Raw genomic sequence first — 25573 nt, forward strand, 5'->3', positions numbered from 1 at the left:
ATCCAGATAAGCATTAACTGCTTTTTTTGTTTTGTTTTGTTTAGGAGGCCAAAGAAAAACGCCAGGAACAGATTGCCAAGAGACGGAGGCTGTCCTCTCTGAGAGCTTCTACTTCTAAGTCTGAGTCCAGTCAAAAATGAGATGTTCTTAGAGTAACAAATAAATAAGATCAGACATCACATCTCCTTTATTGACTTTTAATTGATGATAAAATAAACGAAGGTCGAGAAACTTACAGAAGAGGAGGTACTGTATAATCTAGTGGTAGATAAAGTCTGCAAGAGATACCTGAAAGTGATAATCCTTCAGATTCAGACACTGAGACTGAACTGTGATAGTGGAAGAGATGGCCAGGACAGAGTTCCTTTGGTGGGTGGCTCAGGAAAGGACTCTTAGCATGTTCATTGGCTTTTTAGCAAGGCATTGAACAATACAGGGGAAATAAATGACTAGGACTATTAATCTTTGATACACTTTATTTTGAGGAATACAGTTTTTCTTAAAGATCTATACACGATACATGAAAAGTGCCCTTGTGAAGATGGACGTTTGTCATATGTAAAAAGGATAACTTGTTAAAAGCATAGTTAATGGATACCATTTTAAAATAGTTGACAAAGTTTTTAAAACCAGTGCAAATTTAATGCATTAACAGAAAACTTCAACTCTACTTGTTTTTATTATATTTCACTGCGAAGGAGTTGACGGTACCTCTTTTTAGAAACACTCTTGCATCAGTGAAGGATGCACAGAGAAAGTATACTTTTCTTTTGGCTGCAACATGCAGGTTGTGGGGTGTGGGATCTTAGTTCCCTGACCAAGGATTGAACCCAGGCCCTTGGCAGTGAGAGTGTGGAGTCCTAACCACTGGACTGCCAGGGAAGTCCCAAAAGTATGCTTTTTCTAATGTACTATGTCTGGTTTCTATAGTACTTGCAGTTAGAACCTTCATTCAAACCATTATAGACTAGAAGGGTCTTAAAAGAAGGCACATTAGGCTTTAAAAGGTGCTCCTTTGCCAGAGTATATATTAACCACAGGTGAGTAAAATTTTCAAGCGGCTGTAACATGTAGAGACTGAAGAAGTGCTTCAGTTAAGTGTGTGTAAGAATCACCTGGGGATCTGGCTAAAAAGTGGATTAGGATTCGGTAGTTTGGGGCCCCACAGTCATTAATAAGTTCCCAGGTTAGGCCAATAATGCCAGCCCTGAAGCAAGATTCATAGAGGAGCTCCCCATAGCTTTTTTTTTTTTTTTAAATTGGAGTACAGTTGATTTACAATGTTGTTACTCTGCTGAACAGCACCCATAGCTCTTAATGAAATATTAAAAAGTTACAAAAGTCTTAAAGTCTTAATTGGCAATTGACAAAGTTATAAGTTGAATTTACAGCATTTAAAAAAAGATACCCAGTGCCAGAAGGACTGACACTACAGCTGAATCCTAGAAGGTAACATGCCAAAAGGCAGGTCTGGTGTAAGCCCAGAATTCTAGCTAGTAGCTGGTTGATTCTAATGCATAAAACATGAGAACCATCCTGCTTTCTTATTTTGAGGAGTAGTCACTGAAGTGGACAGATAGGTAAGGTGGGCCTAGACTATACTAGTTTATGAAATCTGGCAGATTTAAGAGTTTAACATTGCAAAGACACTGAATCCTATATTACTAGTGTATACCAAAAATGAAAAGGGCAACAATTGAATATCCCAAAGGTATGTCAGACTTGTTTATGATTGTTAAATCATGAACTGCAGGTTGCTATAATCAATCTATGAAATGCAGTTAATACCAAATCTAAAAGCAGTGTAAGGTTATGCTAAACAATCTGCCATAATTTGAAAGATCGCTTTCAGAAGTTAATCAGGATTTAAGTCTCATACAGTCATTCTAGATATTTCTAAAATCTATAGATAATGATTTGAAATCTTTTTTTTTGGTCTTTTTGCTACAAGTTTTTACTGCCCTTTCTGTGGTAGGTGCAAGAAAAGGCCTTTAAGCAATTTTAATACAAATCAGTCTCAATTTCGGAATGACAGCCACAGGCTAAGCTTTCCAATATATAATGGCTAAGTTATTTAGATTAATATTAAAAAGCTATTAGAAATGTTATATTTTGATACAATATAGCAGAATATTAAATGTGTAAGGAGATCTTTATCACAGGGTCGTTTTAGTAGGAAGTGCTTTGGTAATTCAAGTTATTGAGAACTACAGAGAAATGGGAAAACAGACAATACTGGAATTCTGAAGATCACAAAAGCTTGAATTGCTGTACACACTTCAGGAGCCTTAAAAATGTAAGACAAGCACAGCAAACTTGAGAAGTTTTCATTTTATTCAACCTTGATTTTTTTATATGCAAAGTAATTCCAAACTTTCTGTTGGGGCAATAAGTGTTAAGTATTAAAACTAGTACCAAGTCTTAAGTTGCAAAAATATATTCTCTGAGACAGTGCAAAAGATCCATTTTTAAGGCAATGAGAATTGTACACAGTTTCTGACAAGTTCTTTCACTTACCACTTTCACAAATCGAAACTAGGATTCTGCATAGATCTTATTAACCCTGAAATGTTGGAAGATTGGTATAGTAACAATTTTTAAAAGATTATAGCAGTTAGGAAGGAGATGTGTGCTGTTAACTGTACCATTTGCAAATAATTACCAACCGATTTAGTCATCTGCATAATTACTGTAAAAGCGAGCACACACAATCATTGGCTTTTCAAACCATGCATGCAGAGAGGTAAGGCAAATTTACTGTCCCTAAGGGATGTGTTAACGAAAGGCATGATAAATGTCAGTGAGGCATGTGAGGTCATGATTTTCTTAAACCTACTGGCAACAAGTTTAATAAGCTTTAACGTTTTAAGACAATTGATTCAGCCTAAAAAACAGTATTTACAAATGCACAAATAGTAAGTGTACAAATCTAAATTTTATACAAGAATAAAATTCTGTGTGCAGTGCAAGTTATCCCACAGGTTTTTAAAAGTGACCAATAGCAACAATTTATGTGCCTGAACAATTTCAGGCCCAAAGACACACAAGAATTTTAATTTTGTAAATTATGAAGCTGATTAATTTCATTTAAACTATCTGGCTCATTTATTCCAATTTTAAAGCTGTTGCAAATTAACATGATACTGGGAAGAGGATGAAAGGAAGTAACTGGATATTCAAGATACAATCCATTAAGGGAGCTAATACATAACATGAAGGGTAAAAATATATATTAATTTTAAAGTCAGGCAAGGCAGTTATCAGACTTTCAGGTAATTTTGAGATTAATGACTACATACGAATTTAGTAGTAGTCATTTATTTAATAGTTGGACACCCCCTTTCAGAAAACTTTATTGCAACATGCAATCTAAGAATTTTAATAAATATAATATGGCTGAGTAGATACACAGCCACACATATATACACAATACACAAATAGTTGCTCTTATAATTGAGATTTCGTTTGTTTTGGGGTTAGGCAAGTTTACATTAATTTGCCATTCCCCAAACTCAATAGCTTCAGATATAGACAAAACGCCAAGAATGAATATGGTTTCTCATCGAACTGCTACAAATACTGAGAAATGCAAAACCAATTTTCAGCAGATAAAAACAGTTCAGAAATTGTAAATCTTCAACATCAGTAAACCCTAGGGCATTTTAGTGGCATTTTTACCTTCTGAGATGATTCAGTATGAATTACATTTCATTATCTATTGTCCCAAGAATAACTTGATTTCAGTTTTCACCAATTCGTAATTTGAAGCAAACCTTGAATGTCTCCACATTGAATCTATTCCCCCAGTTCTGTGTCCAAAATCTAGTGAATCTTATTTAAATGAGAGGTGCTCCAAAACACTTCCTGCACCACTCCACACTGATACTTGGTGGAGCATCAATTTTCTGCAACTTTTCAAGAATCTGTGTAGATAAACTATTGTATGCAAGTCCATACTCATTGTCAAAAGCCTCTGAAAGATATTTTCAAAAATACAGTTGGTATTTCTTACTAATAAATAATATAATAAAAGCTATGCATTTAAAAATGGGAGTCTATTTTTTTTTTTTTTTTGCGGTATGCGGGCCTCTCACTGTTGTGGCCTCTCCCGTTGTGGAGCACAGGCTCTGGACGCGCAGGCGCAGCGGCCATGGCTCATGGGCCCAGCCGCTCTGCGGCAAGTGGGATCTTCCCGGACCGGGGCACGAACCCGTGTCCCCTGCATCGGCAGGTGGACTCTCAACCATTGTGCCACCAGGGAAGCCCCAAATCATTTTTATATACATATTTAAACTGCATATTTAAAGGCAAAAATCTTTTTAAAGGCAAATGGAGTATCTGCCCATACCAATTAGAATTTTAAAAGTTTAAGAAATAAGACTTAAACCCCCTTTAAGGAATCCCCAGTTGACGAACTTACCAATATCAATATTCTCTCTTCCAAGAGATACTAATGATAAGAAGAGGATTTCTCTGTATAAACTCCTATAAAACAAATATTTTTAAAAATTAATGGTCAAAGAGCATAAAAATACCCTATGAAGGTTTTTTAAAATGGTGATAGAACACAACACTGTAAATCAACTATACCTGAAAAAAAAAGATTAGGTTCTGTAGTTAACAGTAATGTATCCATCCATGTCAGTGTTCTGGTTTTGACATTACACTACACTTATGTCACCTTTGGGAGAAGCTGGGTAAAGGGTCAATGGAACTCTTTGTACTATCTTTGCAATTTCCTGCAAATTTATGTTTCAAATTAAAAAGTTAAAAGTTAATGGGCATAAAGCTTCACATTCGAAATAACTAAAAATGGCTTATTTTAACTTTATTGTAATTATTTAGCAATATAATAGGTAACTTTTAATTCTACTTTCTAATTCAGATTTACAAAAGCAGACTTTTGCCACATGACAAAGTAAGAGATGAATTTCTAAGTAAGTCAGGGGTCTAAAACCCTTGGACACAAACAGTATGAAAGATGGTGTGGTCTCTACTACTTAACCCAACAGTAAAGGATAAACCACCTTTATTTGATTTGCGAACATAAAAATGTTACAAATGAAACCCTAAAAATGAGATTCGTGACTCATTTGTTAAAAAAAGGGGAAACTTATGAACTGATTTGAGTATTTACAGAAAAAAAAATTAGAGAGTAATGCTGATTCTGATGATGCTCCATGCAGCTTTCTTTAGAAGCTTCAGAAGCCACAGTATGTCATTTCTAATATTCCTTCCCTGTCCTACAGATACTTGAAAGTGGCTGCTCTTTAGGCTGTGAAGGAGATAATCTCTACCTCAACTGTTGAGATTATAGAAGGATCTATCCATTTTCATTATGAATTCTTGTCCTATCATTTCTGAGACTATCTTCAAAGATGCCATGACTAGAAACTTGAAGAGCACCTGGAAACACTGTTTATGTTTGATAGAAGGTATTATGTCTCTCTTTCTGAAGCTTCCACCACAAAATTCATTTATGCTGAGACTGGGATGAGTACTGATCCAAGCGTGTTAGCAGACAATAAATAGTAAGAGGATCAGGACAGCTCCATACCGTTTGTTATTCATTGCTTCCATCATCTTCCTAAATTGTTTCTAGTCCTAAACCCATATTTTTTTTTTTTTTTTTACATCTCACAAGATAAGATGCGTGACAGGACCTGAACGAGCAGTACATATGTATAACATCAATGTTAACACATTTATAGGTTTCCAGTGAATAGTAGTAATGTTTTCACAAAGACTCAGTACGTTTTAGACATAAATGAATTACCTCCTAAAATTTAATCTATTTCCCAGATAATTTTATTATGTTTGTGATCAAGTATAAATGCATTTGGGTAGCACTTTTTAAGACAATCAGATGTTCTACAATGAGTATGTGTTTCTTTTACAACTAGAGATAGCTTTAAAAATCATTTTTAAAATACCATGAAATTATTTCGAATGGTATCAAGTACCAAATACTGGATTATTACCTTTGTCTTTTCATGTCTCCCTTCATTTGTTGTGAAAGCAGGTTGATGGGTTTAAGAACATCATTATGTTGAATACTCTGCCTGATGGTTTCTACTAAAGCGCTTGTTGTTTGTTGTTCCTCTGACAGGAGAGACAATTTCTTTTCAGAATCTAATAATAAGAACACAGTAAAAGAATACATTTAGTCACTCTAATTATTAAAGAAGTTTTTTTTCAGATTTGTATCATTTTTTATTCAACACCACCTCCCCATCACAAGTAAAATTATGTAGTAATGTGACCAGCTAAAAAATATTTTTCTTGCTTTCTTCAGATAGGAGAGGCCTGTCCCTTTGCCCTTTTCCTGAACTTAGGGCTTCCTGCTTGAGGCTGCAATGTGATAACTTGTATGCCAGCAGCCATCCTATGACCATGAATCTTTCCTGATGGAAAAGCAGACAAAGCATAAGGAGCCTGGGTCCCCGATGACAGAGGAGTTGCCTACCAGTCCTGGAGTATCTAATTCATAAATTCTTCATGTGAGAGAATAATCTTTACCTGTTTAAGATTCTGTTGTTTTCTATTAAATACAGTAGCGTATAATCCTAATTGATACAAGGGTAATTCTAGAATTATTAAGAACAAATATTTATACAGATTTCATATATTACAAAAGTGCTTCAGTGGTATACTTGAATCACAGTACCATTAAAAATCAACAACGTGAGCTTGGCCCAGAAAAAGGGAAAACTTTAATACTGTAGGAAATCCCAGCAGCCATACAATTTTATTACACCCACATTAGTTGAGATGGAACTATGTATCCAAAAGTTCCCCAGTCAGCCTCATTTTAAGTGTCTGTCATAAAGCAAGTTACTGTAATTTTCATACAATCCAGCCCCTTAATAAAGGCAACTAGGAATATTTCACTTGTGTTCAAACCATAGAAATAGCAAAGTTCTCTGTTACAATACAAGAGGAAATACTGGCTGCTATGGGTTTTGATCCTAGTTTTTCTACATGCTAAATAGATTTGATTTTCATGTTATGTTGTGATTTTAGAGCATAACTCAAATATAATATGCAACTTCACCATTGCTCCTTAATTCAGAGTTGGGCAACCATCACCAATTTTAGAACATTTTTATCTCCTCCAAAAGAAATCCACCTATTAGCAGTCACTCTATCTTCCCAACCCCTCAGCCCTAGGCGACCACTAATCTAATTTTGTCTTTACAGTTTTGCCTATTCTGATTGATATAAATGGAATCATACTTTCCGTTCTTTTTTGTGGCTGCTGCTTCTATAATATTTTAAAATTCATTCATTTTATAGTATGTATCAGTATTCACTACTTTTTATTGCCAAATAATATTCCATTGTACGGATATACCATACTTTATCCATTCATCAGTTAAAATGAACATTTAGGTTGTTTTTATTATTTGGATATTAAGAAAAATGCTGCTAAGCACAGTGTACAAGTTTTTATGTGGAATATGTCTTCATTTCTCTTGGGTGTATACCTAAGAGTGCAACTGCTGTGTCATATGGTAACTGTTCACCATTCTGAGGAACGGTGAAACTATTTACACCAAAGCAGCTGCACTATTTTTATTCCAATTAGCAGTGAACCAGGAAGAGATCCAACTTTATTTTTTCTGCATGTTGTTCCAGTTGTCCAGCACTACTTGTTGAAGACTATTCTTTACCCACTGAATGGTCCTTGGCACTCTTGTTGAAAGGCATTTAACTGTACATGTGAGGGTTTATTTCTGGAAACTCAACTTTATTCCATTGACCTATATGTCTATCCTATGCCAGTTTTCTACTTTCTTGATTACTGTAGCTTTGTAGTAAGTTTTCAAATTCAGAAGTATGAGTCCTACAACTTTGTTCTTCTTTTCCAAGACTGTTTTGGCTATTCTAGTTGCCTTGAAAATCCATATGAATTTTAGGATAAGCTTGTCAATTTCTATAAAAAAGCCACCTGGAATTTTGATATAGATTGTACTGAATCTATAGATCGATTTGGGAGTACTGCCATCTTAACAATATTAACTTTACTGGCCCATGAACATGGGATTTCTTTCCATTTACTTAGGTGGTCTTTACTTTCTTTCAACAATTTTAGTTTTCAGAGTATAATAAGTTTTGTACTTATTTTATCAAATTTATTCCTAAGAATTTTATTCTTTTTAATGCTATTATAAATGGAATTATTTTAATTTTTGGATTATTCATTGAAAGTATATAGAAATACAGTTCATTTCTATGTATTGATCTTATATCCTGCAACTCTGCTGAGCTTATTTAATAAGTTCCATATGTTTTGTGTGTGTGTGTGTGTGTGTGTGTGTGTATTCCTTAGGATTTTCTAATTTAGGATTTTCTATATGTAAGATGACATAATCTGCAAGTAGAGATAGTTTTACTTTTTCCTTTCCATCTTGGATGCCTTTTATTTTCCTGTCTAATTGTTCTAGCAAGAACCTCCAGTACAATGTTGAAAAGAAATAATGAAAACAGACATCTTTGTCTTGTTCCTGTACTTGGGGGAAAGTATTCAGTCTTTTACCATTAAATGATATCAACTGTGGGTTTTCAGAGGCTCATAATTAGGTTGAGGAGGTTCCTTTCTATTCCTAGCTTGGCTTTTTTTTTTTTTTTTTTGGTTGCTTTGGGTCTTAGTTGCAGCACTCAGGATCTTCCCTGCGGCATGCGGGATCTTTCGTTGTAGAGCGCGGGCTCCACTGCTGCAGTGCATGGACTCTCTAGTGGCACGTGGGCTGTAGAGCGCACCAGCTCAGTAGTTGTGGCGCGCAGACCTAGTTGCTCCGCAGCATGTGGGATCTTAGTTCCCCAACCAAGGATCGAACCCGTGTCCCCTGCATTGGAAGGCGGATTCTTAACCACTGGACCACCAGGGAAGTCCCTTGTTGAGTGTTTTTAACAAAGGGCAATAGATTTTGTCCAGTGCTTTTAGCTGTGCTTATTCAGACGATCATATGGATTTTGTCCTTTATTTTATTGATATATATATTAATTGATTTTCAAACCAACATGGCATGCCTGGCGTAAACAGCACTCGGTCATGGTGTACAATCGCTTTTCTAAATTGCTGGATTTGGTTGGCTAGTATTTGTTGAGGATCCTTATGTCTATATTCATAAGTGATACAGATTTTTAGTTTTGTTTTCTTATGATGTCTTTGGTTTTTGTATCAGGGTAATGCTGGCCTTCTCACCCAAATCTCCACTCTTTCCAAGAGTGCTTTCAGGCTTGAACTTCTCCACAGTCTGTCCCAAATAAAGTCATTTCCTTTGGGGAGAATTTCAGAGCTCTCTCTTCTTATGGCCTGTCTCTCAGCCACTGCTCTGGAGCTGGGGCTGGGAACAGTGGCCCTTCTCTTGGAATGATTCCCCTGCTTTGTGAATGGGGTACTGGAGGGATGCAGTTGCCTCTCATGTTTTAGCTTGCCTCTCCTGGCATAAAACCTCTCCCTTATGAGCAAGACGCTGTGAGAACAATCAGAGACCCAGTATTCGAGGGTTGCTGAAGCTGGCAGTGCATGGGGGCTGAGTGGAGGAAGTGAGCCTCCCTGTCTCCTGGAACTGAATAGGGCTGGGAAGATGAGAACTGCTGGCAACCTGTCTTTCCCAGGGAGATGCTGTAGCCCTTAACTGGGGGCTGGTGGGGAGCAGCAAGTTGTAGCTCAAATGCCACAGAAACTCACCGTTTTTACTGAAATTTAATATATTTTCTTTTTTAAAAAATTACTTATTTATTTTTGGCTGAGTCGGGTCTTCGTTGCTGCATGTGGGCTTTCTCTAGTTGCAGCGAGCGGGGGCTACTCTTTCTTGTGGTGCACGGGCTTCTCATTGCGGTGGCTTCTCTTGTTGTAGAGCATGGGCTCTAGGCGTGTGGGCTTCAGTATTTGTGGCACGCGGGCTCTAGAGTGTAGGCTCCGTAGTTGTGGCGAATGGGCTTAGTTGCTCTGCAGCATGTGGGATCTTCCCGGACCAGGGATCGAACCCATGTCCCCTGCATTGGCAGGCGGATTCTCAACCACTGTGCCACCAGGGAAGACCAATATATTTTCTTGAATAAATATTTCTTCATTTGCTCGACAGCTGTAGACATTTTTTTAAATAACTTTCACCAATTATGGTTGTTTCGCTGGGAAATGGGACTTCATAGCTCCCTATACTGCTTTTCCAAAAGTCACCACTCAATTCTATTGTATCTTTTAATGTTATTTATATACCAATTCTTTGTTTAAAGTAGCCAATCAAGTAAAGAAACAAGGCTATTCTTGAGAGTTCTAAATTTTATTCTCACCACAAATTATAGGACATTTAAAAACACTTATCTATTTCAAGATATGCAGGAAAACAACTAAAGAAATGGCAGTTATAATTCTATTATTTTCCAGCATAAATTTCAAAGCTACTCTGCTTCTGCTTAAAAAGCATTCAAATATCAGAACTGGGAAAACAACAACAAAAAGACAAAAATAGCTTATAATATATTTAGCCATAATTTTGTGATTGGCATATTTCAAGGGAAAATGTCAGATTCTTTTATTCTAGCTTAAGTAAAAAAACTGCTAAGTAGTGAAAGATTGTAGTAAAAATACAAAATAAAGAGTGGGGGCTTCCCTGGTGGCGCAGTGGTTACGAATCCGCCTGCCAATGCAGGGGACACGGGTTTGAGCCCTGGTCCAGGAAGATCCTATATGCTGCGGAGCAACTAAGCCCGTGCGCCACAACTACTGAGCCTGCGCTCCAGAGCCCATGAGCCACAACTACTGAGCCTGCATGCTGCAACTACTGAAGCCCACACGCGTAGAGCCCATGCTCTGCAACAAGAGAAGCCACTGCAATGAGAAGCCCGTGCACCACAACGAAGAGTAGCCAATGCAGCCAAAAAAAAAAAAAAACCAGAGTGAACTTTTCCCTTCTTCTTCTGAGAAGGTACTGTTAACAGCTTGGGACATACACGGTTTTAGACCTTTTTCTATTCATACATTAAAAACACAAATATTTTTGGTTTCATTTTTCTACAAAAAAGAGAAAAAATCACATACTGTTCTGCAACTTGCCTTTTTTTTCACTTAATATATAACGAAAATCCATCCTTTCGGGAACCTATATACAAATGACTCATTCTTTTTCTTGGTTGCCAACATCTCATAGTGTGGATTTATCACAATTCTCTTGTTAGGTATTTGCGTAAGTTTTTCATTATTATAAATAATCTTACAGTATGCATCACTGTACCAACAGCTTTGTACACTGTATACCTCTAGAACAGAGCATTTTAATGTTTCTTACATGAACTGCCTATTGATACCATTTACTCACTTACCTACTGGGTTGTCTGTGGTTTCTTACAGACTCATAAGGCTTCTGAATACTGGATAACCCTTTAAACCCCTTATAAAAATACGTTCTAAATACAAAAACTAAAAGTAAGGCCAGGGGATTCCCTGGTGGCACAGTGGTTGGGAGTCTGCCTGCCAACACAGGGGACACAGGGTCGAGCCCTGGTTTGGGAGGATCCCACAGGCCGCGGAGTGACTGGGCCCACGCACCACAACTACTGAGCCTGCGCTCTGGAGCCTGCGAGCCACAGCTGCTAAGGCCTGCGTGCCTGGAGCCCGTGCTCCGCAACGGGGGAGGCCGTCATAGAGGCCCGTGTGCCACGGTGAGGAGTTGCCGCCGCTTGCCGTAACTAGGGAGAAGCCCGTGTGCAGCGGTGAAGACTCAGTGCAGCCAAAAATAAATAAATTAAATAAAATTTATAAAAAAAAATAAAGCCAGAATCTTTGAGATTAGTACCCATATAATTGAAATTATGATCTATACCAACACATCCACTATAGAGAATTTACTCTCCAAGTACCTAACCAAATTAGTATTTGACAGATGAACTACAAGAATCACAAAAAAACCCCTGATAAATGGGTCAGTACAACAGCAAAAAAATTTGAACTAAAATGGAAAAAATCTTGAGGAGATACTAAAAATGAATGAAAGATTTAAAAATAAAGCAAAATTATTTCTGTCATCTCCTTAATTCTATTTTTTCCCCCCAGTAGTCCATTTTTCTTTATTGCTACAGTATTCTACTGTGTGGATGGACTGTACCATAATTTGCTTATGCATTCACCTGTGGATGGATATTTGGGTTGTTTCCAGTTTGAGTGTTTTATGTCTTTAATTCTATTTTACTTACTAAAATTCCTCCATGAGACATACAGAGGTTCTCCTGGTTCCTGATGAAGGTTGATATTATCCCATAACAGCTGAATATACACGAGTTTGCTATCCTGGGACAGAGATGACAGGGGAAGCTAAAAAAGATCAGTAGAAAGTATTAGTACCCCAAGCATAATAATAATTACCAGTGGCCCTAGCAAAGCTTGATTGTATAAAACAGATGAGTTCTTTCAAAATTCTGGACCTAAAATTCCAAGAAGATTTTAAACATTTTATTTATATCTGATTACAAATGTTCTTATTATTTTCTGAGGTGCATGTTTCTCATTCTGACTTTCAAGGACTGAATGACAACTTGGTAACTGGCACAGCAGCCACAAGGAAGATTAACCTCCATCAAAACAAATTTTAAGGTAAGAGAAAGTGCAATGGTTTCTACTATCTTGTTGTACTGACTACTACTTAAAATAAATGAGTCAAAATAGAATTTATACTACTCTAAAAGTTTGTTGTGCCCCTGATGTATGTTTGGGGTTGGGGGTATCTCTCAATATTCAGTATCATAAAATGAAGGAGTTCTAGGAGCTCACTGTCTCCCGGGGAGTCAGGGATGCCAGCTCAAGCAAAGCAGGAGTTTCAGAGTCAGAGAGCCAGACTGTGGTCTTGGCCCCCCTCCACTTACGAGGTATGTGACCTAGCAAAAATAACTTCCATAATTTTTAGTTGTATCATCTGAAAAATGTGGCTAATATGAGTCCTTTAAAATAAAGTTGTGAGAATTTCTGCTGGGAATATTATATTTCAGAATAAAAACTACCTTTTCTAGCTACCCTTGCAACTAGAAATGACCATGTAACTAAGTTTAGGACAAACAGATACATATGAAAAGATTATGTGCAACTCTAGAAACTGTCCCTAGAGAAAGAAGACATACTCTTCTCCATCCATTTTTCTTCTAACTGCTGGCTGGAATGTGGATGTGACAGCTTGTAAGTAGAGTCAGCTATCCTAGACCAGGTATAAAACTTGGAAATGGAGGTCACACTGCTGAGCAAAAAGATAGAAGGCTCTCAAGTCTCTAACACTATACCATCCCTGGACCACCTATCTAAAATTTTAAGTGAGAGAGAAATAACCTATGACTTAAGCCACTATTGTTGTATACTTCCTGCTACCTGAAGTTAAGCCTCATCCTAACCAACACCAATGTAGTATAAGTATTGAAGTTGGTTCCCTACCTGTACACCTCCGTTACAATGTTCAGATGTGAGGATAAGTCCTGGTAAGTTACTAGGAAGGTCCAAACGTCTGAAATACCAAACGAGGTTCCAGAAAATGATTGGATGTTGATTGATGAAAGAGGACGTGTGAATCACCTGATCGCCTTCATTTTCTAGCAAAGATTCAAGTTCTTTACGAAGCACTAGAGGACTCAAGTAGGGCACAGAAACAGGGGGAGGATTGGGTCTTTTTCCTAAAGGATCCTTAAAAACACAGAAATACAAAAAGAAGTGAATATGATCTATTTTATTATGTTTCAGAGTATGTCTCAATGAGATTATACTTCTCTGTCCTTTCAAAGTCAATTATTTCAGGGCCATTACTACATGTAGTAGAACACCCTAAAGAAAACATAAAAGAAGAACACCCTAAAGAAAACATAAAGATTAAGAAGTACTTAATCATAAATACCGTTAAGTTAAATGATTACAAACAAAAATTATTCATCAATATAATAGACCCTATTTTAAACATGAGATTTTCTCTATCACATTAACAGCAACGGCCTAGGTAGGTTTGACTTTTTCCTTTTCAATTTTTTATAAGAAATACTTGCATTTCTGATGTTTTATAATGATGATACCAAAAAATATGTGACTATCTTCCGCTTAAAACTCTAAACAGATGATGCAATTTTTTGTGTTAATACTTTTTTAAAATAATGAATGAATGAATTAATTAATTAATTTTGGCTGTGTTGGGTCTTCGTTGCTGCACATGAGCTTTCTCTAGTTCCGGCACGTGGGGGCTACTCTTCATTGTGGTGTGTGGGCTTCTCATTGCGGTGGCTTCTCTTGTTGTGGAGCACGGGCTCCAGGCACGCAGGCTTCAGTAGTTGTGGCACGCGGGCTCTAGAGCGCAGGCTCAGTAGTTGCGGCGCACGGGCTTAGTTGCTCCGTGACATGTGGGATCTTCTGGGACCAGGGATTGAACCCATGTCCCCTGCACTGGCAGGCAGATTCTTAATCACTGCGCCACCAGGGAAGTCCCTGTGTTAATCTTGACTCTTTTTAAAACTATATCTAACTTGTTTTTACATTTGATTGCAACAAAAACTAAAGAGCAACTTTATAAATCAAATGAAATAATGAATTAAAAAACCCCAACCTAAAAAAAAACCCCAACCTAGACTTTGTAAGTTGTGCATATTATAGTCAGAATAAAATGTTTATGACCAGTATTAATAAGTACCCATAGTGCCTAGATTGAGGGCTCCAAATACTGTTTTCCTGTAAAAAGAACCAGGTTTCTTAAAGAAATGGCTGATTCTAGGTCTGGAGAAGGAAATATATAACATGAGCATGAAACATCGTGCAATATAAGAAAGCAAGGAAGCTTTAAAAAAAATTATAGAAAGGCTACCAGAGTTGTGTCAAAAGGATTAAGGCACCAACTTGTAGAGGCTTCTAGCTGACCAAAGAAGGAATAATATAAGCATCAATAAGGATAACAACAGCAATGGATATGAACATAAATGTTTAAACCAATGAGCTCATAATAATACCCTATTGCCCCAGATAATGGATCACCTTGGAGAATGCTAGGAACCCAACTTGTTACTTTGAAAATTGATAAATAAAAGGAAAAAAAAATTAAATATTTATTTTGCCTTTCCATCATAAATTGCATCTTTGGAAAACCAGACAAAAGCCATGGGGTTAGTTTCTCTTTACAGATATATTTCATATAATAAAGAAGATGACAGAATTAGACTATCATCATTTTATAGCTCCAAATGGACAACTTGATCTAGGCATTGAGGCGTTAATAGCTGCTAACATCACAATGATAGTTCGTGTCTCCTATTGGAGGGACATACCACTACTGATGAAGCACTCTTATAAAAATAAACAAATGAAAAAAAGAACAAAAAAACCCTGAATCTGATCAAGCTTCTAGCTGTAATTACCAATTTACAGGGTTGTAATCAACAAATAAATTGCAAGGGAATAAATTACAAGGGAAAAAAAGAGTCTACAGATTTAAAAAGACTAATAAAACCAGATTAACCAATTATGAAGCATGGACCTTATTTGATCCTGATTCCTCAAACTACAAAACACACAACTTGACATTTTTGAGACCACTAGAAATTTGAACAAACCTGCTGTATAGCACAGGGAACTCTACTTCACTTTGCTGTACAGTAGAAACTAACACAACACTGTAAAGCAACTATACTTCAATTAAAAAAAAAAATTTGAACAAAGATTGAATAACTTGATATTATTTGTTATTTTTTGGGTCTGATAAGGACATTGTATTTCTAAGAGTCCTTATCTTTTAGAGATAAATACTGAAATATTTACAAATGGAATATATTATGTTTGAAATCTGCTTCAAACGGATCTACGGAAGAACTGAATAAGGATATACATGAAAGAAAAATGGTCATAAGCTGAAAATTACTGAAGCTGGATGATGTGTCAAAGGGACTCATTACACGTTTATTTGTGTACATATTTGAAATTCTAAAGTTCTTAGTCTGCTTATGAAAAATTCTTATCACTTTTCATGTGATTAAAATAAACCTACTACAGAAGAATTACATGCTGTTTTAATAAATACTTACACGAACACACAGTATAATTATAATGCTGTTACATACCACAATTTCCTGCAGACTGTTTGGAAGACTAACTGTTGAAATGCCATGAAACGGTCTCTGGGAAAAGTCCATATTTTGCAAGGGACCTCCAACACTGTGACTTCTAGTCAAAGATACATTTCGTTTTGATAAACTATTAGGCACAGATGAAATTTTCATAGTTTGGACATCTCCACTGGCTTTCATTATTTCATCACTTAAAAAAATGAAGAAGAAATGCTGTGGTTAGATTGTGTGAAACAATCTAAATCTGTAGAGCTTGACTATTTTCTACAATGAATTTTGAATGTGCTGAATATATCTGAGAAGACTCAGTACTGCCTTATAAGAATTACATTTTCTTCAGGTATTTTTGAAAAACTGGTCAGAAAAACAGGATGGAGTGGATGATCTGATGAAGGGTAGGAAGAGGATATATGGTATATAACAGGTATTATGGTATTATTTTAAAAAGATCAAGTGCCCATTCAGTTGCCTTGTTCAAAAATTATTTCATCTTTATTAAACAAAATCACTTATACATCACCTTACATGTATAATGCATGTAAGTAAGTAAGTAATGTAGATTCATTGCCAAGTATTTAATCTCTACCAGGCCATGATCCACCTAAGGACAGAGGTCAGATTTTATTTACTTTTTAATTTTTAGTGTTTAGCATAATGCTTAGCATACAATAGGCTCTCAAAAAATGTTTGACTCAATATTTAAGAGTAAAAGGTATATTTCACTGTAAAGAGAGTATGTGTCTGGAAACTGACAATGACTACACTGAAGGGGAAAATACTTTTTACTGTTGAAAAATTCATTTTTGTAAAAGACCACTGTAAAACATTAAACACAGTATTAAAAATGATTTATCATCAGATCCATTCATTAGATATTTAAACAATATATGGTAGTAAACATTTAAGGTTAAATTCTTAAAATGCCAGAGCTTATGCCTATGTAAGCCAGGTTGTATTTAAAGATGGAATTTTTACTAGGGTACCCAATTTTTAATGAAGATTTCTCTGAACCCCATGGTACCTTGATTCAACTGCAGAGCTTGTTTCTTCAGTTATGGTCTGGTTATGTTTTGGGAAATCCATAAAATTGATCAGGTCAGGTTCTGCTGAACTGGATATGGGTTTGTGCTCCAAAGGTTCACTTGCCAGTGTAATGCTTCCACTTTGTAAACTGTCACCAGAGGTACTTGGTTTCAGGAAAAAGCTAAATGTGGATCAGTCCAAAAAAAACAAAAAAGTCTTTAAAAATCCCAGAATCCTCTAAATTTCATCATATTTAGAATCACTTTATGGTAAAATAGTTATTAATGAGTTATACAAATCCATAGAAATACTGCCTATTTCAAACACACACACACACACACACACACACACAAAACTCACACTCCTGCTCTCATTCTCTCTTCCTCTCTTGTCCCAAACTTTTCAAATGAAAAGGTCTAGAGCAGGTCATTATAGTTCAATATTAGATGCCTTCAGTTTTTGAGAGACTCTAAAGAAAGCTATGAAGGAAGATGGAAAGCAAAATATTTCCTTAATTTTCTTAGTTAAAAAAAAGGAACAGCATTTTAACATGTATTAACATATGACTGTTTATAATACCCTTTCCCCCTTATGAATCTCCATTTTTGTCTCTAGTCATTTCCTCTCCACTCTTTTCATTCAGAATTTTATTTTCATCTTTCTCTCTCTTTCTCCTTCTGGGTGGGGATGGGGTGAGAGTTTCACCTTACAAGGGACATTAAGAGAGCTTTCTAAAGTGATAGTAATGTTCTGTATCTTGGTAAGGGTTTGTTTTGCACAAATCAAATTTACCTTAAATGAAAAAAACTGTGAATAAATACTGAACTCTAGTTAATTATATGAACGCTCAAGTCTTTGTGGGAAAAGTGATTTAAAGTCTTCATCTTCTTCTTGTTCTTTTTTTTTTTTGGCCACACCGCAGGGCATGTGGGATTTTAGTTTCCCGACCAGGGATTGAACCCATACCCCCTGCAGTGGAAGCGTGGAGCTCTAATCACTGGACAGCCGGGAATTCCCCATCTACATCTTATTTTAAATGAATAAAAATGTAAGATGGATTGGTGGATGGATGGAGGGATACATAAAGCAAGTAAAGTAAAACATTAATTGTAGAATGTAGGGGTATATATTTGGGTATTACTGTAAAAAAGAAGATCTTTAAACTTGGCTGTCAGTTGGAAATCTTCCATAATGACATCCTAGGGGGGAAAATCAATAATGCTCCTTTATATTCAATTAGAATATAAAATAAGGTACTTACCACAAAAGCTTAAGAAACACAATTAACAAAAAAAGTACAAAACTTATGGAGAGGGCTTCCCTGGTGGCACAGTGGTTAAGAATCCGCCTGCCAATGCAGGGGACATGGATTTGAGCCCTGGTCTGGGAAGATCCCACATGCCGTGGAGCAACTAAGCCCATGCGCCACAACTACTGAGCCTGCACTCTAGAGCCCGTGTGCCACAACTACTGAAGCCTGTGTGCCTAGAGCCCCTGCTCCACAACAAGAGAAGCCACCGCAATGAGAAGCCCGCACACCGCAACGAAGAGTAGCCCCCGCTCGCCACAACTAGAGAAAGCCCGCGTGCAGCAACGACGACCCAATGCAGCCAAAAATAAATAAAACGAATAAATTTTTTAAAAACTTTACAAAAAATACATATGGAGAATAATTTAAAACTCTATTAAAAGAATATCTAAAAAAATGGAGATATATACCATGCTCATAGATAGCAGAATAATACTGAAGATGTCCATTTCCCCCAAATAAATCTATAAATCTAATTCAATCCCATGAAAACTTCAGCTGGATTTTTTTTCTTAAGGAACTCAAAGTTACTCTAAAATTTTATATGCAAAAATAAGTAACTATAAGAAAAAAATTTCCATGGGAGAACTTACCCTACCACCCAGACATCATAAATACAGAGTAATAAAAATAATACAGTACTGACAGAAAGAACAGAGAACCAGAATGAGGTATACATAGGAACTTGATATATGATAAAGGTGACGCTGTATATCAATGAAGGAAGGATGTAAAACTGGCTCATTATATGGAGAAAAATAAAGCTGGATCTCTACAATAATACACAAAGGTGGACTTTAGATGGATTTAAAACCTAAATATCACAAGTAAAATATAAAGCTAACAGAAGAACGTTCAGGAAAAAAATTTCATGTACTACAGATGGGAAATAACTTTTAAAACAAGACTCCCAATGCACAAATCATAAGGTGGAAAATTAATGGATAACATCAGAATTAATAATTTCTCTTCGGAGAATTAATATAAAGAATATTCAAGACGGGAATTCCCTGCTGGCCCAGTGGTTAGGACTCTTGCACTCTCACTGCCGAGTGCCCAATCCCTGTTTGGGGAACTAAGATCCCACAAGCTGTGATGCATGGCCAAAAAGAAAATAAAATAAGAAAGACAAGAATGAACAAAGCCCCAAGTCAATAGAAGGAAAGAAATAATAAAGATCAGAGTGGGAATAAATGAAATAGAGACTAAAAAGGCAAAAGAAAAGATCAGTGAAAGTAAGAGCTGGTTCTTTGAAAAGATAAACAAAATTGACAAATCTTTAGCTAGACTCACTAAAAAAAAGAGAGAAGGCTCTGATAAATAAAATCAGCAACAAAAGAAAAAAAACAATGGGTGCCACAGGAATACAAAGGATTATAAGAATATGAAAACAGCTATATGCCAACAAATTGGACAACCTAGAAGAAATGGACAAATTCTTGGAATCATACAACTTTCCAAGACTGAATCATGAAGAGAAAATCCAAATTGATCGATCACTAGTACAGAGACTGAAGCAGTAATCGAAAAGCTTCTAAAAAACAAGACCAGGACCAGACAGCTTCATAGGTAAATTCTACCAAATATTTACAGATTTAATACCTGTCCTTTTCAAACTATACCAAAAAATACAAGACAAGGGAACACTTCCTAACTCATTTTATGGGACCAACATCACCCAGATACCAAAACCAGATAAAGACCACACGAAGTAAGAAACTATAGGCCAATATCTCCAATGTACATAGATGAAAAAATCCTCAACAAAATACTAACAAACCAAATCCAACAATACATTAAAAGGATCATATACCGTGATGAAGTGGGATTTGTCCCTGGGATGCAAGGATGGTTCAACATCTGCAAATCAAGCAATGTGATACATACGTTAAATGAAGGATAAAAATGATATGATCATCTCAGTAGGTGCAGAAAAAGCAGACGACAAGATTCAACACCCATTTATGATAAAAACTCCCCACAAAGTGGGTACAGAAGGAACATACCTCAACATAATAAAGGTCATATATGACAAGCCCACAGCTAACATCATACTCAAAGGTGAAGCTGAAACAGTGTATACAAGTCCCAGCCACAGAAATTAGCCAAGAGAAATAAAAGGCAACCAAATTGGAGAGGAAGAAGTAAAACTCACTGTTTGCTGATGACATGATTTTATATAGAGAAAAGCCTAAAGAATCTACCAAAAAACTATTAGGAGTAATAAATGAATATAGTGAAGTTGCACAGTACAAACCCAACAAAAACCTGTTGCATTTCTATATACTAACAATGAGCTAGGAGAAAGGGGAATTAAGAAAACAATCCCATTTACAATCACCACAAAAAGAATAAAATAAATGGAATAAATTTAAGCAAGGAGTTGAAAGACCTCTATACTGAAAACTATAAGACATTGTTGAAAGACACTGTAGATGCAAATAAATGGAAAGATATTCTGTGCTCATGGATTGGAGGAATTAACGTTGTTAAAATGTTTATATTTTTTAATTACCTAATTTTTAAAATATTACATAAAGCAATCTACAGATTCAGGGCAATACCTATCAAAATCCCAAGAACATTTTTCACATAAATGGAACAAAAAATTATTATATTTATTTGGAACCACAAAAGACCTTGAAGAGCCAAAGCAATCTTGAGAAAAAAGAACAACGCTAGAGATATTACACTCTCTGACTTCAAACTGTATTACAAAGCCATAGTAATGAAAACAACCTGGTTTGGCAGAAAAACAGATATAAAAATCAATGTAACAGGGACTTCCCTGGTGGCACAGTGGTTAAGAATCTGCCTGCCAATGCACGGGACAAGGGTTTGAGCTCTGGTCTGGGAAGATCCCACATGCCACAGAGCAACTAAGCCTGTGCGCCACAACTACTGAGCCTGTGCTCTAGAGCCTGCAAGCCACAACTGCCATAACTATGGAACCCCAGTGCTGCAACTACTGAAGCCCACGCGGTTAGAACCTGTGCTCCACAACAAAAGAAGCCACTGCAATAAGAAGCCCTTGCACTGCATCAAAGAGTAGCCCCCGCTCACAGCAATTAGAGAAAGCCTGCTTGCAGCAATGAAGACCAAACACAGCCAAAAAAAAAAATCAATGGAACAGAACTGATAGCCCAGAAATGAACCCCGGCATACATGGACAATTAATTTACAACAAAGGAGCAAAGAACATTCAATGGAGAAAGAATAGTGTCTTTAATAAATGGTGTTGGGAAAACTGGACAGCCACATGCAAAAATATGAAACTAGACCACTATCTCACACCACACACAAAAATCAACTCAAAATGGATTAAAGACTTCAAGACCACAAAAATCCTAAAAGAAAACATAAACAGTATAATCTTTAACATGAGTCTTAGCAATGTCTTTTTAAATATGTCTCCTCAGGCAAAGGCAACAAAGCAAAAATAAACAAATGGGACTGCATCAAACTAAAAAGCTTCTGCACAGCAAAGGAAACTTTCCATCAGCAAAACAAACCAACAACCTACTGAATGGGAGAAAATATTTGCAAATGATATATCTGATAAGGAGGTAATACTCAAATTATATAAAGAACCCATACAATTCAATATCAAAAAAACAACCCAATTAAAAAATGGGCAGAGGAGCTAAACAGACATTTTTCCAAAGAAGACATCCAGATGGCTAACAGGCACATGAAAGATGCTGAACAAAAAACCACATTAACATCATCATCAAGAAATGCAAATCAAAACCAAAGTATGATATCACTTCATTTCTGTTAGAATGGGTGTTATCAAAAAGTCAAGAAATAACAAGTGTTGGTGAGGATGTGGAGAAAGGGGACCCTCATACACCGCTGGTGGGAAATGTAAACTGGTGCAGCCGCTATGGAAAACACTATGGAGATTCCTTGAAAAAATTAGGAATGAAACTACCACATGGTCCAGCCCAGTTCTGGGTATTTATCCTAAGAGTATGAAAACATTAATTCAAAAAGGTACATGCATGCCTATGTTCATTGCAGCATTATTTACAACAGCCAAGACATGGAAACAACCTAGATGCCCATCAACAGATGAATGGATAAAAAAGCTGTGGTATATATACACAATGGAATACTACTTAGCCATAAAAAAGATGAAAATTTGCCATTTGCAACAACATGGATGGACCTTGAGGGTATCACGCTAAGTGAAATACTTCAGATGAAGAAAGACAAATACCATGATTTCATTCATAGCTGGAATATAAAAAACAAAAACCCAAAATAAATGAACCCAACCAAAGAAAAACAAACATGAGAACAGAGTAGTACTTATCAGAGGGTGAAGGAGGGGTAGGGAGGACGGAATGGGTAAAGAGCATCAACTATATGGTGACAGATGGAAACTAAATTATTGGTGTTGAGCACGCTGTAGTGTATATAGAAGTAGAAATAAAATGTACACATGAAACTTATAAAACATTATAAACCAATGTTACCTCATTAAAAAAATAAATCTTTAAAAAATTGACAATGGATATAAACAAGCAATTCATAGAAAATGCTGGAATAACTAATAAGCATATGAAGAGATATCCAAACTCACTAATATTCGAAGACATTCAAACAAAAATGAGATACTACTTTATATCATTAGAGCACAAAATCAGAAAAGTGATCATACCAAATGCTGGTAAGGATGTACAGAAATGAGAGTTTTGGGGCACTACAAGTAGGAGTGTAGCCATCTGGGAAGCAATCTTCCGGTGTTTATTGAAATCATGTATGGAAAAAACCCAATGATCTCACTCCTAAGACTATTATTCTGAAAGAAATTACTTCGTAAGTCCAGAAGGGGACATATATTTTGCAGTGTACTGCAACAGTACAGTGATGTTTACAGTAACAGAGAACTGGAAGCAACTGAAATATCCAACACTATGACAGTGGATAAGTAAAATGAGGTATTAACTTCCTATAGGAGAAAAGGAATAAATTAGATATACATATAGCAACTCAGATTTTAAACTGAGTAATAAAAAGAAATAGAGATTTTCAGCATCATTCTAATCATGTACATTAAAAATACATAATCATGCAAAACAACATTATTTATAAGGTTATATATTCAAGGATTTATCACACACAGCGGAGTCAATGTTTTTGTTGGGTAAAATAATAAGAGTGGGAATGGTGAGGGGAGGAAGATAATAAAAGAAGGCCCTTGCACAAACCAATGATGACAGTGCATCCGGAATTAGAGTATGCTTTCACTCAGCTCCACACTGAAGCTAACAGGAAACATAGAGAGGAGACACCTCTGTGTTTGGAAATTTTTAAAAAGCGGATAAAGGTAGTTTGTTCCATAAAGCAAACAGAATATTAAGTATAAGTACTTGAAGTCAGCGTACAGTTACCAAACTCTCAATTACTTAATGACCGATCATAGATCAGCCTCTCCTTTCCAATGCGTAGAATTCGGTCATTTCACAGTACAGAGCACCAACATAAAGGGGCAACAAGTTAAGAGAAGAGTTAAAGCCCCTTCCACCTTTTTTTGGGGGGTGGGGCGGGGGCGGCTCCAGAACACATAATCAAGGTCATCGAGGCAGAAATATTAAAATAATGACTAACGTTAGAGTTTGGAATTATCTATAATAATTATATAATCTATGTAATAATTATATAATTTATGAAGTTTAGCTCCGAGAATTAACTACTACTGATAATCATTTGTTAAATAAAATGGAAAAGCAGTCTCCTACATTATTAGTATTTTCTACTCAAATACTGAAAGTGCAGGAGGGCGAGGAAAGGAACACCTGGAGCATACCATGACTATTTCACTTTTCCCCCAGGAGTCATGCCTCTTGGGGGACGCTTACCTCTTTAAGGGAGCTTTTACAATACTAACCTTGCAGAGCCTCTCAAGTCTTTAAATTCTATGTTGAGAAGAGGCAAGAAGTTGCTTTTACAGAAGGGACAGGTTGTATTCAAGTTTGAATCATCTGCCGTCCATCCAGCCATAATTTCTTCATCATAAACTAAAGCTCCACAAGCTCTGCACTGTGAACAACTTGACATCAAAACCTAAGAGCAGAAAAGTACACATACTGAGAACCTCCACAGTGAAAATCAGTCTTAATAGGCCATCCTCTTGAGGCAAACACAGAATTGTATTTATTTTGTTGATCACACTTGGAATAACAGTTCAATTTAGAGGTAAAACTACCAGTTTATTGCCTTGTTTACATAAGACATCAAGCAAATTCAACAAAACGACTTATTTTATTATTTTGTCCAAAAAGGTACAGAATTCTGTTAAATGCCATTCTGAAATAAAAATATGTTTACAGCCACTTTATCATGGACAGAATATAGAACTTTTACCTCCATTGCACAATTCTGATAGATGCTGGACATGCTGGTGTTTTGAGAAGAACCATGATCCGACTTTTCAAAGTCCTGCCCTTTTATGCCTCTTGGAAATGGAAGTTCACCTAGAGAGAAGTAAACATCATAACACATTATGTATGAAAATGTCCTTATTCTTTGGAAATGCATACTTAGGGGGAAATATCATGAAGTCTGCAATTTATCTTCAAACGGTTTAGTATCAAAATGTACTTATGTATATACACAGAGGAAAGGTTAACAACAGTTAACTAAATCTAGGTAGAGAACATATGATTGTTCACTATATGATTCTTTCAACTTTTTAGGATATTTGAAATTTTTCATAATAGAAAGTTGGAGAAAATGAATAAAATTACAATTTTAAAAAATAACACAGAACTAGGAAATTTCAGTGATATAGCACAGAAATTCTCCAACTCTAGTAAATATCTGATTCACCTGGAGAGCTGTCAAAAATATACATTCTTAAGGTCCCATCCCACAGATTAAGTCTCAAAAGTTTTAACCTAGGGCTTGGATACTTGTATATACTTTTAAACAAATTCCCCAAGTGATTCTGAGACACCCTAAAGTTTGAGAACTAATGATAGAATCCATAAATGTACATAACTAAAAATAAACTCAGTGGGTGACTACAGTACTTGTAGATCATATAAAATAACAGTGATAATATGGTGTGACTATATCAGATCCTCTCAACAAGTGGGGCTTACTGTGTGTGTGGTGCACGGAGGAAGAAGTATGGGCATAAATTAAAAATTA

At 36.2% G+C, this 25573-nt stretch overlaps 2 protein-coding genes across 13 annotated transcripts in view; one reads left to right on the forward strand and one right to left on the reverse strand.

The window, feature by feature from the left end:
• RPS6 (ribosomal protein S6) overlaps positions 1-25573 on the forward strand; it is a 66221-nt gene that overhangs the window by 4423 nt on the left and 36225 nt on the right. For 2 of the 4 annotated variants that reach the window (XM_022573799.3, XM_089913192.1), the window contains exon 6: positions 45-12598. In XM_022573799.3, coding sequence (XP_022429507.1) covers positions 45-140 — 96 coding nt within the window. In that variant the 3' untranslated portion in view covers positions 141-12598. The remainder of the gene's footprint in view (positions 1-44; positions 12599-25573) is intronic. The other 2 variants (XM_089913193.1, XM_022573800.2) reach the window with 2 other exon arrangements.
• Positions 1231-25573, reverse strand: part of DENND4C (DENN domain containing 4C) — a 128606-nt gene continuing 104263 nt past the window's right edge. For all 9 annotated transcript variants that reach the window (XM_022573794.3, XM_089913186.1, XM_089913184.1 and 6 more), the window contains 9 exons: positions 24785-24894; positions 24309-24484; positions 17102-17284; positions 16075-16270; positions 13424-13669; positions 12202-12319; positions 5982-6132; positions 4421-4485; positions 1231-3973 (listed from right to left, as the gene is read on the reverse strand). In XM_022573794.3, the coding sequence (XP_022429502.2) occupies positions 3837-3973; positions 4421-4485; positions 5982-6132; positions 12202-12319; positions 13424-13669; positions 16075-16270; positions 17102-17284; positions 24309-24484; positions 24785-24894 (1382 nt within the window). In that variant the 3' untranslated portion in view covers positions 1231-3836. The remainder of the gene's footprint in view (positions 3974-4420; positions 4486-5981; positions 6133-12201; positions 12320-13423; positions 13670-16074; positions 16271-17101; positions 17285-24308; positions 24485-24784; positions 24895-25573) is intronic.

Source organism: Delphinapterus leucas, chromosome 6 (genome assembly GCF_059928025.1).
Source record: "Delphinapterus leucas isolate spDelLeu-1000000601 "Yukka" chromosome 6, BTC_Dleu_Yukka2, whole genome shotgun sequence".
NCBI classification, from domain to species: Eukaryota; Metazoa; Chordata; class Mammalia; order Artiodactyla; family Monodontidae; genus Delphinapterus; species Delphinapterus leucas.